The sequence below is a fragment of the Miniopterus schreibersii genome, assembly GCF_964146895.1.
Source record: "Miniopterus schreibersii genome assembly, chromosome: 20".
NCBI lineage: Eukaryota > Metazoa > Chordata > Mammalia > Chiroptera > Miniopteridae > Miniopterus > Miniopterus schreibersii.
In genome coordinates this window covers 26,729,172-26,747,610 of record NC_138122.1, presented here as the reverse complement: position 1 = coordinate 26,747,610, position 18,439 = coordinate 26,729,172, and the positions used below count along the sequence as shown (strand labels likewise).

General features: G+C 56.0%; 1 protein-coding gene across 2 annotated transcripts in view; it reads left to right on the top strand.

The window, feature by feature from the left end:
- SCARB1 (scavenger receptor class B member 1) overlaps positions 1 to 18,439 on the top strand; it is a 41,134-nt gene that overhangs the window by 10,557 nt on the left and 12,138 nt on the right. For both annotated transcript variants that reach the window (XM_081122798.1, XM_081122799.1), the window contains exons 2-7: positions 8,778 to 8,935; positions 10,033 to 10,174; positions 10,947 to 11,150; positions 12,306 to 12,401; positions 13,630 to 13,745; positions 15,278 to 15,444. In XM_081122798.1, coding sequence (XP_080978924.1) covers positions 8,778 to 8,935; positions 10,033 to 10,174; positions 10,947 to 11,150; positions 12,306 to 12,401; positions 13,630 to 13,745; positions 15,278 to 15,444 — 883 coding nt within the window. The remainder of the gene's footprint in view (positions 1 to 8,777; positions 8,936 to 10,032; positions 10,175 to 10,946; positions 11,151 to 12,305; positions 12,402 to 13,629; positions 13,746 to 15,277; positions 15,445 to 18,439) is intronic.

The following is an 18,439-nucleotide window of genomic DNA, read 5'->3' as shown; positions in this document are numbered from 1 at the left end:
CGTGCCTGCTCCCTCTGGCTGAGGCCTTTGGAACCTCCCCACGTCGCTGTGCGTGTATCTGGCTCGTCGCCTCTTGCTGCCGCCTGGGTTTCTGAGCTCACAGCCCTCCAGGTACCGCGCTCCTGCCTCCACAAGCAGCAGGCGTCCTGGAGCCCTCCAGCGGACGGTTCCTCGCTGGGGACTGCGGGCAGTCCCTGTGGCGTCCGCTCCGGCCCTGATCCCATCGGGCCTTCTGAATGTCCCGGGGTGCGATGGGCGCAGGCCTGGTGTCTTGCTTTGAGTTGCATTTCTGAGTTTGTAAATTGGAGTCTTTTCCCTTCTGTAACTCGGTGCTGGGGGTGGGGCGTCCAAAGCTCAGAGAGTCTGAGGATCTTGTTGGGGGGGAGGTCACAGCAAACCAGGGTGAGACCCCAGGCCTCGTGTCAGAAATCAGGCCCCCATGACCGAGGCCAGGCGCAGGGAGCAGATAGAGGACAGGAGGTCAGGGCTGTGGGATGGGGTGAGAGCGTGGCCGGTGTGGCCACCGTGGTGTGGAACTGTGTGCGTGTGTACTAATTTACTAGGCCCGGTCCTCCCGTGGCCGTCCCCCGTGTGTCTCCGTGTCCTCTTATGAGGACATCTGTTATCGGATCCAGGGCCCCCTGTAAATCCAGGGTGACCTCATCTGAAGTCCTTAACTAGTCACATCCAAATAAGGTCACACGCTGAGGTCCCAGATGGACATGAGTTCTGGGGGACACCGTTCAGCCCCCGCAAGCAATGTGAGTGCCGGACCCTCACACCCCACACCCTGGTTCTTGGGCTCCCGGGGAGGTTGCTTTTCTCCTGAAAGCCAGTTTCCCCTTCTGCAGACGGAGCTGGTTTTCCCAGCTCTCACAAACTAAAGGTCAGCGTGGCCTCGGATGGTCAGGTCACTTGTGACAGGTGGACTGGATATGCCCAGAAAGCCCCTGCTGGTATCAGAAATAAGAGGGAGAATAAAATAGGGGTGTGATGGAAAAAATAGAAACTGTGCAGAAGGGTACAACCTCAGAAAAAAAAAGGCACAACATGAAGTCACTGCTCCCTGGCCCACAGCGGGTCCTAGTCCCAGAGGGAATGCGGTTAATAGTTTCCTCTTGAAAAGGTGTTTGCGTCCACAGGATACCCCCTCCCAGGACATACGGCCCATGTTCCCTGTGCCTGTCTCCACCTTGGGTTGGCATCTTGGTGGATCTGGGACATAAGTCACCTGCATTCGGGCAGGCGGGAGGGTGGGAGGGCCTCCCTGTGCGCCCCCCCGCCCCGCCTTTTACGCAGGACGCGGCGAGGGACAGAGCTGCACGTCCCCGTTACCGCCAGAGCCGGGAGGAAGGCCAAGGGAGGCCTGGGAGGCCATGGAGGTTGGGGTCCAGGATGCAGGCAGTGGAACTGAAAGGAGGGAACAGACTTGAGATTTCTTTCGCAGGGAGAGTCAACAGGGGTGCTGCTGGGCCCGGCGTGGGCTGTGAGGGAAGGAGAGAAATAGGACGGTCCTGGACTTCTGTTGGAGGGATTTCGTGGACAGCGGGAGCTGTTTCCCAAGATGGAAAGACTTGGGGTGGGCAGTGAAAGCAGACGGAGGGTGTGGGTCTTTAATCTGGCCTTAAATCCTCGGTAGGACAAGTCAACCACCAAAAAAAAAAATCGCACAACCACCCGATTTAAAAATTGGCCAAAGACTCAATAGAGATTCTCCCAAGAAGACAGACAGCTGATTCGCAAGCTCCTGAAAAGATGCTCAGCACAGTAGCCATAAAACTGCCAATCAAAGCCGGTGAGAGAGCACCTCACACCCGTCAGGGCACTGCTGTCAAATTAAAAAAAAAGCAAGTGTTGGCTGGCGAGGATGTGCCCTGTGGGTGGGGATGTGAACCCCACTTCTAGGCACGCACCCCAAGGAACTGGAAGCCGGGGCGCTGGAGGAGGTATCTGCACACCCACCCGTGTTCGTAGCAGCAGCATTCACAGTAGCCAAGGGGTGGAAGCCGCCCAGGTGTCCACTGACGGTTACGCTAAATGTGGTCCTTCCACACAAGGGAATATTATTCAGCCTTGAAAAGGGAGGAAATTCTGACATGTTAAAACGTGGATGAACCTGGAGGACATTTGGCGGGGTGACATCAGCCAGGCTCAGAAGGACAAGCACGGGGGGGGGGGGGGGGGCATTGCTTAATGATTACAGAGTTGCAGTTTGGGAAGGTCAACGTCCTAGACTTGGTGGTGATGGTCGCATAGCACTGTGTCATTGACGCCACTGAACTGTGCACTTAAACACGGTCAACTTATGTTACGAGTATCCTACCCCAATTTTAAAAAATTGTGATGGAGGACTGACCCCAGGTGGCAGTCAAAATATTTTTCCTGCCACCCGAGGATATTTTTCCACCGGCCCTTTCAGTGGGAGGGATTGGCTGTGTGCATGGTAGACCCTGTGGCCCAGACCCGTGGCGGTGGGGAAATTACAACACACTGAGCCTCTTGCAAAAGATTAACCTGGAAATCTTCAACCGGTGAGCTGCAAAAATTTTTAAAACATGCACTACCTGACTGTTTTAGCCAGGGGCACTGACCTCTTTCCCCTCAGATTGTCAAGTAAACAAAACAACAGCAGCCAACACAAAAATAGCCTTCCGGTGTGAGCGAATGAAAATTATACCTTTTTTTTTGTCAGATTGGCAAAAAATATATTTTTGGTGTGCTTCAGAATTTTAGTAATTAGTTTATGTGCCTTGAGGTGGGAAAGTTTGGAAATCGCTGCATTGAGCCTCTGAAGGAGGCAGCCCCGAGCTTCTGACTCCCACAGGTGTGGACAGCGGCTGTCCCGTCTTCCGCGACCGTGGCAGGCTTGGCCGTGTGCTCCGGGACCCGGGCCAGGGCGACAGGACGGCGCGTTGGACCGCGGTCCTTGTGGTGCCTCGGCGCCCGGCGGCATCTTCAGAGCAGGCTGGGCCCGAGCCTTTTAATTCTCTCCGCACTGCCCCCGGGGAGGAGGGGGCGATGCCCACGTCCCCCTGTGGCAACCGGGCCCGGGCGGGGACAGGGCTCGGCACGCTCCATCCCTGATGGCACAAACAGCACGTGTTTTCGGCTTTCGGGCCGGGCAGGTTCTGTCTCAGCTGCTCGGTGCGTCCGTGACCGGGCGTGGCCGTGGCCACTCGCTGACCACCCCGGGGTGACCACACCATACGGCCAAGCTTCGTTTCACTTGGTTTTATCCCACAGCAGCCACCCGTGTGGTCTGACTTCTTGTTTTATTTTTGTTAATCCTCACTAGAGGATATTTTTCCCCCCAATGCTTTTTTTTTTTTAGAGAGAGAGTGGGAGGGAGGGAGGAGGACGGGAGGGGGGGAGAGAGATGTGAGAGAGACACATGATTGGTTGCCTCCTGCACACACCCTGACCAGGGCTGGGGATCGAACCTGCAACCCAGGTACATGCCCTCGATAGGGAATCGAACCCGCGCCCCTTCCGTGTGCTGGCTGACACTCTACCCACTGAGCCACGCCGGCCAGGGCGCTCTGGCTTCTCTTGCTCAACCGTGGCTTTGCTGTGAGTCGCCCACGCCCCGGGAGCCACGCCCTCCCACAGCTCCGTGTGTGCGGGCTCCGTGGGGTTGATCCCAGTTTGGCGCTAAGCAGAAAAAAGCCGCTGGGGACGCGTGTATACGCCCCGTGTGGACTCGTGTTTTCATTTCCCTGAGGTCACAACTAGGGATGGAATGGCTGGGATGTGGGACACGTCCAGGTTGCGTAACAATACCCCAAAGCGCTGGTCGCCACCCACACTCCAGCCAGTGGCAGGTGAGCCTCCCGGTGCTCGAGCACCCACGTCAATGGAGACGCCGATGCCCCTAAGCCCTTCCTCCTGTGTGTCTGGGTCACTAGTGAGTAACTTGTCCTCTCCCCCACTAGCTGCTCAGCTCCTGTTGGATTAACTTTGCCCTCCCAGCACTAAGCACCAGTTCTGAGCATCTAATCTGCTCATGCAGGGTTGGAATGAATGAATGAATGAAGGAAGGAAGGGAGGGAGGAAGGGTGGGTGCTGTGTATTCATCCTGCGTTACTGTAGGGCAGGCACTGCAACCTCAGACACATGTAAGCGCCATGCGGCACAAAGGCGTGAGGCAGCCTGGTGTGAGGCGACAGGGAGCGGCGGGGCTTGCGGCAAGCTGCCGAGCCAACCCCGCCTACTGGGCAGCTGCTGCTCACACAGCCCTGTGGGGATGGGGGCCCAGTGCTGGCTCATCTTCCAGCTGGAAACCCCAGATTTATCCGCTGTTTTTAAGATATTGCTGACAAATTCAAATATTTGGAAATTCCCACTGGCCGCATCTGACCTTGGGCTAAGAGTTTGTGGGGTTGGCTTCAGGAAGATAGAAGACTCAGCTGTGTTGTGTGGGTTTTTTTGGGTGTGTGTGGGGGGGGTGTTGTTTAAGAAATCTTAAGTGATTTTAAAAACTTGTTATGAAAAATTTTAAGCAGGAATGAAAATCGAGAGAACCATATAATGAATGCTTCCCGGGTGCCCCTCACCTGCTTTCACAGACGTCGGGTCACGTGCCTTCCAATCCATCTCCCCTTTCCCGAGTGACATCGGTGCACCATCCTTGTCTTGGACACGGTGGCTCTAAGTGTCTGGAGCAGCAGATTCCCCGGGGGCCTTGTTAGAACATAGATGGCTGGACCCCATCCCTGGAATTTGATTTTTTTAAAATATGTTTTTATTGATTTCAGAGAGAGGAAGGGAGAGGGAGAGAGAGAGAAACATAAATGATGAGAGTCATTGATTGGCTGCCTCCTGCACGCCCCCGACTGGGAATCGGGCCTGCAACCCGGGCCTGTGCCCTGACCGGGAATCGAACCAGCGACCTCCTAGTGCCCGGGACGATGCCCATCCCACTGAACCACGCTGGCCGGGCTGGTGATGAGTTTTTGAAATGATCAACCTGCTTAATGGTTCGGGTATTCCCTGGAGCCTGCACCCCCAGAGGCCCCTGCCCCTTGCGCGTGGTTCCCTTTCGGTTGGGGGGCTGAGGAAGTGTGTCTCAGTGGTTAGTTGGTCCCTGCCCAGCTAGGAAGCTTCCTGGGACCCCTAGGGCTCCTGAACCCCTGTGACCTCTGGCCTTCGCTCTCCCCCATCTGTCCCAGGGACGCCGCGGGCTCTCGGAGGCCTGCTTTGGGGAGAGCTCCCAGTTGCGGAGGGCGGAGGCCACCCTCCAGGGCCCCGCAGCGCCCCCCTCGCGCTCTGGCTGAGCTCTGTGGGGTGTGCCCGCTTGTGTCCCACGCCCTGCTGCCCTTTGGTCTCCGAAGTCCGGAGGAGGCCTTGGTGTGCCTGCAGCCGGAAGGGGCTTGCTCTGCAGGGGTCTCAGTGTGAGAACAAAGGGCCCCCCAGAGTGTATCCTGCCCGGTGTCTTTTTTTAAAAATTATTATTTTTTAATCCTTACCCAAGAATATTTTTTTTGTTGCTTTTCTGAGAGCGTGTCCTCAATTGGTTGCCTCCTGCAGGCACCCCAGTCGGGGCCACGGATTGAACCTGCAACCGAGGTACATGCCCTTGGCCAGAATCGAACCCGGGACCCCTTCAGTCCGAAGTGGATGCTCTAACCACTGAGCCCAACCAGCTAGGGCCTGACCAGTGTCTTATTGAAGCAGCTCAGGCTGCAGATGTAGGAGGGTTCCCAGAAAGGGGTGGGGTGGACCCCGCATCCTGGCCAGAGATCGGGGTCCCTTTGCCACACAGCATAAGACCTCATAAGTCGTTACGGATTTGGATTTTATTCTGAGATATATAGGGAGCCATGGGAGGCGTTTGAGCAGGGGAGTGACCTGACCAATGTATCTTTTAAAAGGATAAGTTGATTCCGTGGAGGGAGTAGGCCAGGTACTGCATTGGTCCAAGCAAGCGGTGCACGGGGCCCATGGTGCTGGGGAGAAGTGGGTGGATTTCAGGTGTGTCTGGGAGACAGCAGCCACGACTTGCTGACGGCAGGGTGTTGGGTGGGAGGGAAATGGGGGAGTCCGGGATGACTCAGCTCCTTAGTTTCAGCAACCCACCCCATTGACTGTTCAGTGTGCTTGAGTTTCCTTCCAAAAACTTTTCTTTCTTCTCGGCGGCTTTTAAAATCTAAAAGAAGTCGGAACATTAGCCAAGGGTGTGGTCCAGTCCCAGGTTGAATCAGCCCTGGCTGCAGTGCTCCCAGAGTTCATGGACCCCCCGGGGCTGGAGGTGCCTCTGGGGCCCTTGGATTCAGGGGGTGGTGGTGAGTGAGTTGCTGGCCAGCCTGGGGTGGGCAGGGTGAGGTCCTGGTTCCTGTCCCAGGACCAGGGCCTCGTACGGGCGAGCTGGCTCTTGGCCCTTCTGGTCAGAGGTGTTTCCTCGGGAGCCTGTTTTCTGTTATCGGGCAGGGGGTGAGGGTGAATTCGGTTTTGTAATTCAGTGGCCAGGTTGGGTTAATGATTAACTTCAACGTGTGCTCAGGGCCCCGTGGGCTGTGTGTGGACCCTTTAGTCCATTTGAGCCAAACCCTCTAGGGCTGTCTCTGTCTTTTTAAAAACTCTTTTTTTAAACTGGGCAGCCCTCCTGACTGCCCAGGGATGGGCGGGTTGGATAAGAGGGTCACACTGACCCTCTCTCCCAGTCTCCCTGTTCTGGGCCGTGACCTCTGGCCTTGGGGCGGGGGCGGGAAGCAATCAGATACCTAGGAAGAAGGCCGTGGCATTTTCCAGTACTTGGCCGCTTGTCATGCCCGAGTGCCGTTCCATTGTCTGGCTACACGGCAGTTTACTTGTTGTGGCCATTCGGGCTATTTAAGACAATGTTCTTAAGGCGTGTTTGTTGCTGGCAGACATCTAGGTAAGTCGTGCTGCTGATGGCTTCCTTCCTGGCCTTTGCACAGGCTGAGTCCAGGGCCAGGAACCACCGCCCCGGCCCCCCATCTTCTTTTCCTGACAAAGCCCAGCTTGTGTCTTCAGTGCCCAGTTCACAAGCCCCCTCTTCTGGGCAGTCCTCCTGCCTGTCCAGCGATGGGTCGGATAAGAGGAGTTGGCGTCCAACAAGGGGCCGCCTTGGCCCTCTCTCCCAGTCTCCGTGTTCTGGGCCGTGATCTTTGACCTTGGGGCCGGGGCCAGGGATAGAATCAGGTATTTAGGCAAAGGCTGTGATCCCGGCCAGGGCACCTTGATCTCCTCAGCTGCCTGGTCCCGATGCCTCTGTTCTTGTGTGATCGAAAGAAAGCCACCCTGCACGTCAAGAGCATTGCCAAGCCCGGTCCCCACCCGAGGTGGGCTGGGGGCAGCAGCCGGGGAGGAGGGGTCGTTCGCGTTATGCCTGGTGACCTCGTGGGTGACCAGACGTCCCGGGTCATGCACTTGACCTCTGAGAGCTCATTTAAACCTCACACCAGCCCCGTGAGGCGGATGTTATCGTCACTCCCGTTTTATGGATGAGAAAACTGAGGTGCCCAGAAGATCAGTGACTTGTCCGCCGTCCCGCAGCCCAGCATCGGGTCCTCAGACACTCCCTGTGGGCGGTGAAAGCCCGGAGCCCCGAATTCCCTTCTGTTGGAGAGAGAGAGAGACACGTGGCTTTATCTGGTGACTTACTGGTTTGGCCGATTTGTCCCCAAAGCAGGGTGAGGAAAACACAGTAGGATTCCGGGATTCCAGAGGCTTCTCCGGACCCAGCTGCCTTTGCCAGAAAACGTGGCCGGGAAGAGAGTCAGGCACCGGAAACCGTTTTGGTTTTTGGTTTGTTTGTTTGTTTTTAAACCGCTTGATTGAGGTGCGATTGCCATAAAGAAAAGCTGTAGGTCTTTAGTGTACACAGCTTGGTGAGTCTGGAGACAAGCGTAGGCCTGCGAAGCCCCCCACAGTCTGTGCGGGACGTGCCCGGCCCCCCAGGGGTTTCCTCTGCCCCTTGGTTTATGACCGTTGTGTTAGCGTTTTTAGCTCAGCAAGAGGAATGAGTCCTAGAGATTCACTGTGCGCCCCAGAGCCCGTGGTGAAGCCCTGCGGTAAATATTTGCTAAGAGGGTAGATCTTACCTGTGCGCCCTTAGCACACAAATGCACACACAGAAAGGAGGCAGCTGGGATTGTCACCTTTCCTGCCTGCGGAGTGCGCCAAGGGAAGCCAGGACAGGCGGGAGCCCTCGTTACCAGCCACGCGGGTGGGGGCGCCGTGGAGAAGGCGTGATGGGACCGCCTCCCTCTGTCGCTCCTCCCGGTGGGCCCGTTTCGGGTTAAAATGTGAGGATTCCAGCCCCCGTCGGTTTGGCTCAGTGGTTAGAGCGTCAGCCCACAGACTGAAGGGTCCCGGGTTTGATTCTGGCCAAGGGCACGTACCTGGGTTGCAGGCTCCATCGCCTGGTCGTGTGAGTGCAGGAGGCATCCCATCGATGTGTCCCTCTCGCATCAGTGTTTCTCTCTCTCTCCCTCTCCCTTCCACTCTGAAAAGCAATGGGAAAAATATCCCCGGTGAGAACTAAAAAAGAGGAAATGGGAGGATTTCCACCCTGGGTAACACCCCTCCCTGCCAGCAGCCTGCAGGCCGAGGTCCGATCAGGCCGTTGTTACCAAAACACAGGCAACACCTGCACGATTAGCTTCCCTGTTACCTGCATCACGTGAACGCCCTTCCCCGGCGCGCTGCGGGCCCGGGGAGCAGGCCGGCCCCGGCAGCCGTCCCGGAGCTGCGAGGCGGGCTGGCGGGCGTAGGGCCCGGGTCGCCCCCTCACCCGCCTGTTGTCTTGTCCCCAGAATGTGCGCATTGACCCCACCAGCCTGTCCTTCAGCATGTGGAAGGAGATCCCCGTCCCCTTCTACCTGTCTGTCTACTTCTTCGACGTCGTCAACCCCAACGAAATCCTCCAGGGCAGGAAGCCGCGGGTGCGGGAGCGCGGGCCCTACGTGTACAGGTAAGGACACGGGCGGCCCTGGCTGGGCGGGGCGCTCAGAGCAGACCAGGTGTGGGGGCTGCTGTCCTGAGTCCCAGAGATTGTTGTTAATCTTCACTTGAGGATATTTTCTCCATTGATTTTTAGAAAGAGAGGGAGGAAGGGAGGGAAGGAGGGAGGGGGGAGGGGAGAGAGAAACATGGATGTGAGAGAGACACGTCGATGGGTGGCCTCCCGCACGCATCCCGACCAGGGCCGAGAATCGTGCCTGCCACCCAGGTACATGCCCGTGACTGGGAATCGAACCCGTGACCCTTCCGTGTGTGGGCTGACTCTCTAACCACTGAGCCACACCGGCCAGGGCTGGGCCCCAGAGATTATTCGCAGGCCAGGCGCAGAGGGGGAAGTGAGGGCGCTGAGAAGTCCTGTGTGGAGCAGCGAGGCAGCTGCGACGTGGGCGAGGGAGAGCACACACACACACTGCAAGCAGGGACCTGCTCCCCCAACCGGGGCCCTTGGAGGGTCTCACAGCTCTCCCCTCGCCATTCAGTCATCCAGCACATTTATTGAACACCTACTACGTGCCAACCACAGTCCCAGGCATGAGGGTAACAGCAGGGACTAAGACAGACACTCATTCAACAAACGTCCGTTGAGCACCTAGTGAGTGTCTGTGACTGTCCTCGGCACAGGGGACCCAGAGATGCACCCTAAGGCCCTGGGCGCCTGCAGTCGAGTGGGGGAGGTGGGATGAAGAAAAGTAAAATCCTACCTTAGTGTCAGGGGGAAGGGGCACCTGGGGGTGGAGAGGGGTCTGTACTTTAGGTCTGAGATGACCGGGGTGGGCTCTCTGAGAAGGCGACGTGTGAGCAGAGCCCTGATGGAGGCAGGTTGGCCAGGCGGAGGGAATGCGTTGGGCTTTGGGGTGCGCTCTGGGGTAACCGATGAGCCTTACGGAAGCTTTGTCGCCGTGTCCTGCGGTGGGCAGACGGCGGGAGGAGGGACCTGGGGGTGGCCAGGCTCGGCTGTGGCGTGCGCAGACATCAAGGGCCCCCCAGGAAGCCTGGAGTCGCCCCACTTCCCGGCAGGCCCACTGACCACCAGCCTTCTCTCCGCAGGGAGTACCGGCACAAGAACAACATCACCTTCAACAGCAACGACACGGTGTCCTTCCTCGAGTTCCGCAGGTTCGAGTTCCAGCCAGACAAGTCCAGCGGCTCCGAGAGCGACTACATTGTCATGCCCAACATCCTGGTCCTGGTGAGGCTGCCCGAGGGCCCCCTCACCCCGCCCCACCTGCCCCACCCTCTTCCCAGCTTGCCCTTCCCACACCCCTCCCTCGTCCCTGCCCCCTGCCCAGCCCATTATAGACTCAGCTCCCAGGGTATTTATCCGGGCTGGTCACCTAGGCACCCTCTGCCTGGCAGGTACCCAGATCCCAGACCCCCCGGACGATGGCAGGTGTCAGCAGAAACCACATGGTTTGTGCAAACAGTCCAGTCGCAGGAAGCCCCTCTTATCAGGGAGCCCCCCCCCTGAAATCCAAGTTCCCGGATGCCAGCCAAGGCCAACCTCGCTAGGGCAGCCTCGGGCCGTCGTGTTAAGGGCTCCCTGCTAACCCTCTGCGTTAGATGTGTTGGTTTTATGCTCTGGGAGATAGGCCCGTTTGGGTGGCTACAGCCTTGCACATCCCAGGTTCAAGGCCAGCAGGGGGACCGTCCCTCTCTACCCCACAGCCTCAGCAGATCCCGTGGGCTCTGACGGGCCACACCAATCACTGCTGGAAGGTGGCCGGTTTCTGATTGGCCAGGCCTGAGCTGTCTCGGGCTGGGGGCGGACTTAGCATGAATCCAAGAGCATACCTGGCCCTGTTCCCAGAGGGTCAGGGACCCCCTCACGTCCGCTGCAGGGTCCCTCCCTCTGCCCAGACATTTCCCTGGGTGGGCTCTTTGCCTTGAGGCCTGGCTTCGAGTCCAGGGGGATGGAGCAGCTGTGCCTAGCCCCTGACCCAGGCTGTCCCCTTGCTCTGCAGAGTAGTGCTGTGATGGTGGAGCAGAAGCCCATGGGCCTGAAACTGCTCATGACCTTGGCATTCATGACCTTCCGCCAGCGCGCCTTCATGAACCGCACCGTGGGTGAGATCATGTGGGGCTACGACGACCCCCTCATAAGCATCATCAACAAGTACTTCCCGGGCACGTTCCCCATCAAGGGCAAGTTCGGGCTGTTTGCTGAGGTAAGTTCAGGGCCTATGTCTTGTCCTCCGTGACTCATCCTGGAAACCAGTTCCCGGCTTGCTGTGGGAGCTGGCTGGGGAGCCCTGGGGGCTGGGGGTTGTACATGGCAGAAAGCCTAGCTCATCGTGGCTTCAGTAAAATAGAGGATTTTTGTCTCATGTACCTGAGAACTCTGATGGTGGATTCAGGTACGGTTTGATTCAGGCTCAAATGATGTGATCGGGGCTGAACTTAGACAATCGACATCTGTTGCCGGAAGACATGGGAACAGGTGCCCATCAGGCAGGTCGTATGTGCCAACCGTCGCATGGATCCGAGCTGCCCAATTTTTCTTATTCTTGACCCCTGGTAACCTGGTGGGGTCAGTGATAGATCTCCTGAGCCATGACCTGTTGTAGAATCCGATTCCTGACCTCTGACCCTGACCTTGGCTCCCAGAACAACAGTTTTTAATGAGCCCCCAGGGTTGCTCCAGCTTCAGCCTCCTCTTTGGGCTCTGCTGATATCTTGTTGGGGGGAGTGGGAGGGAGAAATGGTGATTTTGTCCCTGGTTCATTGTGCCGAGGCCTGGGGCTCGGTGTATAGAAAGTGTATCTGTCAGGACAGGCAAGTTATGCTGCGTAATGAGAGCCCCAGAATCTCAGTGGCTCAAGAGTGAAGGTTTGTTTCTTGCTTGTATCGGGCATGGGTGCCCCAGGGGGCCTCTGCTCTGTGTGGTCACTCAGGGACCTAGCCAAGGGAGGCTGCCATGTGACACTTCCATGGTGAAATGTGGGTGAAATGTGCACGTGCCGGGCGTAAAGCTGCCCCCAGGAATGACATGCCACCTCTGGTTCTCTTTACTGATTGAAGGGGTGACATGGCGTTGCTTTGTTTTAAGTGTGTGTTTGGGGGGTGGGGAGACCCTATTACTCACCTGACAGGAGAACCAGACTCTCCTTGAGCCGGGAAGGGGAATGGACACTTCCCAGAGGGACACTGTCATCAGGAGGGCGTCCCTCCTAGAGAGTCCTCAAGTCCTCCTTCTCTTGATCCCCAGGCGTGGGGATGCGGGAACAGCCTGTAACAAAGCCCGCAGGCTCGAGGGCTGGCCCCGGGGTCCCTTTCCCTTCCATCCTGAGGCTTAAAGATTCTGTTCTCTGCTGTGTCCGCAGCTCAACAATTCTAATTCCGGTCTCTTCACCGTATTCACGGGGATCAAAGACTTTAGCCGGATCCACCTTGTGGACAAGTGGAACGGGCTCAGCAAGGTGAGAGCCAGAGGGAATGGTGTGGGCCGCCTGGGCCACCTCCCCGCAGCCCTTCCTCCTCTTAACACTCGGGGGCAGTCACATCTGCGAGGGGGACATTCGGAGCTGGGGTGTCACCTGTGGTTAAGGCTCAGAGCTCGTGGTTCTGGATGGGTGTGGCGGAGAAATCAGACATATTTAGCACCCAGTGTATACTAGGAACTGAGCGGTTATCCCGTGGTTCTTTTATTTTTTTCAATTACAGTTGACGTTCGATATTATTTTATGTTGGTTTCAGGTGTATAGCATAGTGGTTAGATAATCATATACTTTACAAAGTGTCCGCTCCAATATTTCCAGTACCCACCAGGCAAAAGACATAGTTACTACGCTGTTACCGACTGTATCCCCTGTGCTGCACTTCACACGCCCGACTGTTGTGTAACTACCAATCTGTACTCCTCAGTCCCTTCCCCTTTCTCACCCAGCCCCCAAACTCTCCCTCCCTCCCATCTGGCAGCCGTCAGTCTGTTCTCTGTGCCTATGAATCTGTGTCTGTTTTGTTCTCTAGATTCCACGTATAAGTGAAATCATGGTGTTTGTCTTTCTCTGACTAATTTGTTTCATTTAGCACAGTACCCTCTAGGTCCATCCATGCTGTCGAAACGGTTATATATATATAATTTTTTTTAGTCTTCACCTGAGGATATTTTCTCCATTGCTTTTCAGAGAGAGTGGAAGGGGGGGCAGAGAGAGAGAGAGAGATTGGTTGCCTCCTGCATTCACCCTGACCTGGGCTGGGGATCAAGCCTGCAACCGAGGTTTATGCCCTTGACTGGGAATCGAACCCGGGACCCTTCGTCTGCAGGCTGATGTTCTTACCACTGAGCAGCACCAGCCAGGGTGCAAATGGTCAGATTTTATTCTTTCCCCTGGGATCCTAATTGACAAAGACATTTCAGAAACATTGCACTGATGATATCACCATCCATAGCATCAAAAGATAATATTGGGTAAAATAAAATAAAATTACATTAGAAACAGAGGAAGACACATTTTAAAAAAGGAACACTAGAGACAGGCACGAAGTGTTTTATCTCCCCTCACACACTGGGCTCCGGCCACCGAACCGCAGAGGAAACCACGGCTCCCAGCCCGGGAGTGCGCTTCCTGTCTGTGTACCGTATTGGGCTTCATCTTCCCGTTTCCACTTACTCCCTCTGTGCTGTGTCTGAATGCTTCCCTGCAGGTCAACTTCTGGCACTCAGACCAGTGCAACATGATCAACGGGACGTCCGGGCAGATGTGGGCGCCGTTCATGACTCCCGAATCCTCGCTGGAATTCTACAGCCCCGATGCCTGCCGGTGAGTGGCCTCCTGGACCTCCTGGCCTCCCGGCCTCCGGGCCTCCTGGCCTCCCGGCCTCCGGGCCTCCTGGCCTCCGGGCCTCCCGGCCTCTGGGCCTCCTGGCCTCCCAACCTCCGGGCCTCCTGGCCTCCGGGCCTCCTGGCCTCCCAACCTCCGGGCCTCCTGGCCTCCGGGCCTCCCGGCCTCCTGGCCTCCCAACCTCCGGGCCTCCTGGGCCTCCTGGGCGTTGAGACCTTTGGGTGCTTCTGTCTTGGCCCGTCTTTGGAGTTGCAGCCACGGAGGTGGGCTCAGGGCTGAGCAATTCCGGCGGCCCCGGCGGAGGGCGAGCACAGGCAGTGGGTCCTGTCTGTTCTCCTTCGCCTGGGACTTCTCCAGTATGAACTTGAACTCCTCCGCCTCCCCAGCACACCTTTCCGGAGCCCATGGTGGGAGATGCTGGGGATGTGGCAGTGACGAGCTGGGCCAGGTCCCTAATCCTCAGGAGCTATATCCTGGCAGGGGCACCCAGCCCAGCGTGCCCACAGCGAGTGTCAGAGCGAGAAGGGATTTTGCTCTGCGTGTATCCACTTTTTACAAGTAGAAATTCCAACCTAGAGAAAAATTGCAAGAAAAGTGTTACTAGCCCCCAGTACCGCCTTCCCCCAATTTCACCGGCCCTGTCTCTCTCAGGGTAGGTTTTCCCTGGGCCATTTGAGAGTAAGCTGGATGCCTACACACATCAGCGGGTATTTTGTAAACACAAGGATGTTTTCTTTCGTAACCACATTGCTGTCTTAATGACAAAATTTAGCATCAGTGTAATACCACCAGCTGGACCCGTGCTATCCAATAATAATGTAATAACGAAAGTACCATTTCACAATTTTAAATTTACTACTGGCCACATTTAAAGAAGTAGCAAGAGCCCAGCCAGTGCGGCTCAGTGGTTGAGCATTGACCCAGGACCCAAGAGGTCACAGTTCAAATTCTGATCAGGGCACCTGCCGAGGTTTTGGGCTCGATTCCCAGTGAGGGGTGTGCAGGAGGCAGCCGATTGATGTTTCTATCTTTCTATACCTCTCCCTTCCCTTCTCTCTAAAAAAATTTTTTTTTTTTTTTAAAAGTAGCAAGAAATAATAAGTGAAATTTTTTTTTGTGTGTTAACCCCCACCCAAGGATATTTTTTCCTTTGATTTTTAGAGGGAGTGGAAGGGAGGGAGAGAGAGAGAGAAACATCAATGTGAGAAAGAAACATTGACTGCTTGCCTCCCGCACAGGCCCTGACTGGGGCCAGGAGTCGAACCTGCAACCCAGGTACAGCCCTTGACTGGGAATCGAACCCGTGACCCTTCCATGCACAGGCCGACGCTCTAACCACTGAGCTGCGCCGGCCAGGGCTGTCTATTCTGTTCTTGTTTCAAAGCTCCGTGATGGCTGCTGGGACCCGAGGGTGGCAGAGCAGGTCGAGGGAAGTGGCTCAGTGTGGATCAGGACCTGGTGGCAGCCACCAAGCTCCAGGTGTCACCCTCCTCCTTGTGTGTCCCCCACAGGTCCATGAAGCTCATCTACAAGGAGGCGGGGGTGTTCGAAGGCATCCCTACTTTCCGGTTCAAGGCCCCCGAAACCTTATTTGCCAACGGGTCCGTCTACCCGCCCAACGAGGGCTTCTGCCCCTGCCTGCAGTCCGGCATCCAGAACGTCAGCTCCTGCAGGTTCAGTACGTGTCACCCAACCCCGGTGACCCGAGGGCCCGGGAGCCAGACTGGTGACGGCTTATCTGCCGTGTGCCTCATTCTGCCCTATGCACTCTCCGTAAGCCCAATAGGCCAGAGATAACGAGGGTGGTAGAGATAATTTGGGGGGGAAAAAGCCATGTTTATTAGTTGCTGTCATAATACTTTGCCACAAACTCGGAGGCCTGGAGTGAAAACCACAGTTGTACACAGTCCTGTGGTTTGGGAGTCTGACATCACGGCTCCGTGAGCCCATCCTGCAGCCACATCTCTGACTCGTATCGCCCGAGTAGCCTGTGGACCATGCTGTGTCCACCCAGATAACCTGGGCCATGTTCCCAGTTCCCCTGAGCTGCGTCCCCCCATGTTAATTCTGCCCCCCACACCGAGATGTTCAGCGTGAGAATGAGGCTCGCGGTGGGGGACCTGCCCTCCATCTCAGGAGGAAAGGAGGCTGGTTCGATTGTTTTGGAAAATCTCACTTGGCCACCTGCAGTTGTGGGGTTGGGTGTGACCGTCGGGCAGGCACAGTGTTCTCTGGCCTCAGTTGCTTGATTTGGACGCTTGGACATCAGCTCCATTCCCCTCTCCTCACCCTCCTCTGGTTGGTCAGCAAGCCTGGTGGGCTCTGCCTCCGGATTAACCCCCAGCCCTTCCTCCCCACTGCACCCCCGCCCCTTCGCAGTCCAGGCCACAGCGTCTCTGGCCACTGGGCCGGGCCTCTTCGCTTGGCCCCCGTTGCATTGTTGCTGCCCTGGCACAGTCCATCCCCGACTGTCCAGCTTGGTCGTCACTGACCTTGTGTGGCTATTTCCATTGGAATGGGCTTGAATGAAATAAAACGAAACAGGCAGTTCTTGGTCGCACTGGCCACATGTCACACGGTCACCACCCACACGTGCCTTGTACAGGGTGCGTGGCTCAGAGAGACATTTCAGCATCGTAGAAAGCTGACTGGACACCGTTCCGGAGAGCAGCCCGAGGGACCTTTCACAGTCACGGCGGCCGCTCAAGCCCTCGCTTCAGATGTTACCGTCTCCCCGGGCACCCGTAACACAGGCCTTGGCGCTCTGTGCTCGGCAGGACCTGGCCCCTCCGGCCTCTCGAGGTCATTTCTTCTCATGCTTCCCCCATATATTGTCCTTCAGTCCTGCACGACCACATCTCAGCACCTCTCCCCAAAGGGCCTCAGAAGGGAGAGGGAACGTAAAGATATTTATGTAAAGTTTTTTTCTATTTTGTTGAAATAAACACGTAGACAGAAAGGTGCTCCAATGGCAGGTGCAGTTTGAAATTCCACAAAGTGAACATGGCCCTGTAACCAGCATCTTGATCAACAGAACAGGAGCAGCCCGGACTGCTCCCCAGGTCCCCTCCCGGTCGCTGGCCACACCCTTGCCTGCCTTTGGACTTTGTGTGAATGGAATCAGAAAGTGTATAACCGCTTTTATCTTTTTCTGGCCTCTTCTGCCCATTGTCAAATTGGTGGGGTCAGTCCCTGTTGCTGTGGGTATTGTTGGCGTCTTCTTCATAGCTGTATAGTATTCCATCCTGGGAGCATGCCTCAATTTCCTCACCTCCTTTACTGGTCACAGGCATCTGGGATTTTTTTTTTTTAAACATGATCTTAGCTCTGCTGGGGACATTCTTGCGTGTGTCTTGGTGCACTTATTTCTGCATTTCTGTGGCATTTTATCTGAAGATAAGAAATACCCACCTATCTCCCTTTCCAAGTCTTGAAAATCTGGACCCAGAGAACTCTGTCCTCAAACAGCGCCGTGTACGGAAGGGCCTGGGACTCGCCCAGTAGAGTCTCTTAATTGTAGTCTGCAATGATTCCAGGCAATTAGATATGGTTCAATGTGCCATAAAACAATAAATTAATTAGCACGTGTAACCTGGTCAGGTTTGTCTCAGACTGTTTGAAAATAAAATAGAAACATATGCTTGAGTGCTGTTAACAATCCAGGTGGGCCCTGTCCGGTGTGACTCGGGTTGAGCATCGTCCCATGCACCAGGAGGTCACCTGTTTGATTCCTGGTCAGGGCACATGCCCAGGTTGTGGGCTCAATCCCCAGTAGGGGGCGTGCAAGAGGCAGCCGATCCATTTTCTCTCTCTCCTTTCCTCTCTCTAAAATCAACACAAATATAGCCCGGCCGGGCGTGGCTCAGCGGTTGAGCATCGACCTAGGATCCAGGCGATCAGGGTTCGATTCCCAGTCAGAGCACATGCCCGGGGTTGCAGGTGCAGCCGATCAATGACTCTCTCATCATTGATGTTTCTGTCTCTCTCTCTTTCTCTCCCTGAAGTCAATAAACATATATTTTAAAAAATAAAATAAATAAAGTCAATACAAATATATATATTTTTAAAAAGCCAGATGGACTTATTGTCCATCGTCTGGACAGGTGGTGGCAAATAGTCCCTGTCCAATTCCTTCTCCCCGTGGCCTTGGAGACACGGCCAAGGCCTGGTTGAGATCCAGCACCTTCAAGGGCCTCTCTTGGTGACCGCCTCCCTCACCGAGGGCCCTGGAGTTTTGCCAGCTGTGAAAATGGGGTCCTCGCCTTTGCTCTAATGGTCTCCTTTCACACGGGAGATGGGATGATGGGAAGCGGGGTTGTCCAAATTGTGGGACCTTGTCCCTTGGGGTGCTTGAGATGATGTCAAAGGTTCAAGGCGGTGGCCTTAAATTTTTCCCCCTCTTTTTTAATCCTTACCTGAGGATATTTTTTCCATTGACTTTTAGAGAGAGCGGGAGGGAGGGAGGGAGAGAGAGAAACATTGATGTGAGAGAGACAGGGATCGGTTGCCTCCCCCGTGTGCCCCGACCAGGACGGGGAATGGAACCTGCCAGCCCTTGTCCATGACCTGCCTGCTCTGGGTCCTCGGAAGGCCTTGAGAGGCTCGCTCATTCTTTTCCTCGCCACTCACTGCCCATCAGGCCTGTTGTGCATTGTCCTGAGCTCACGAGGGTG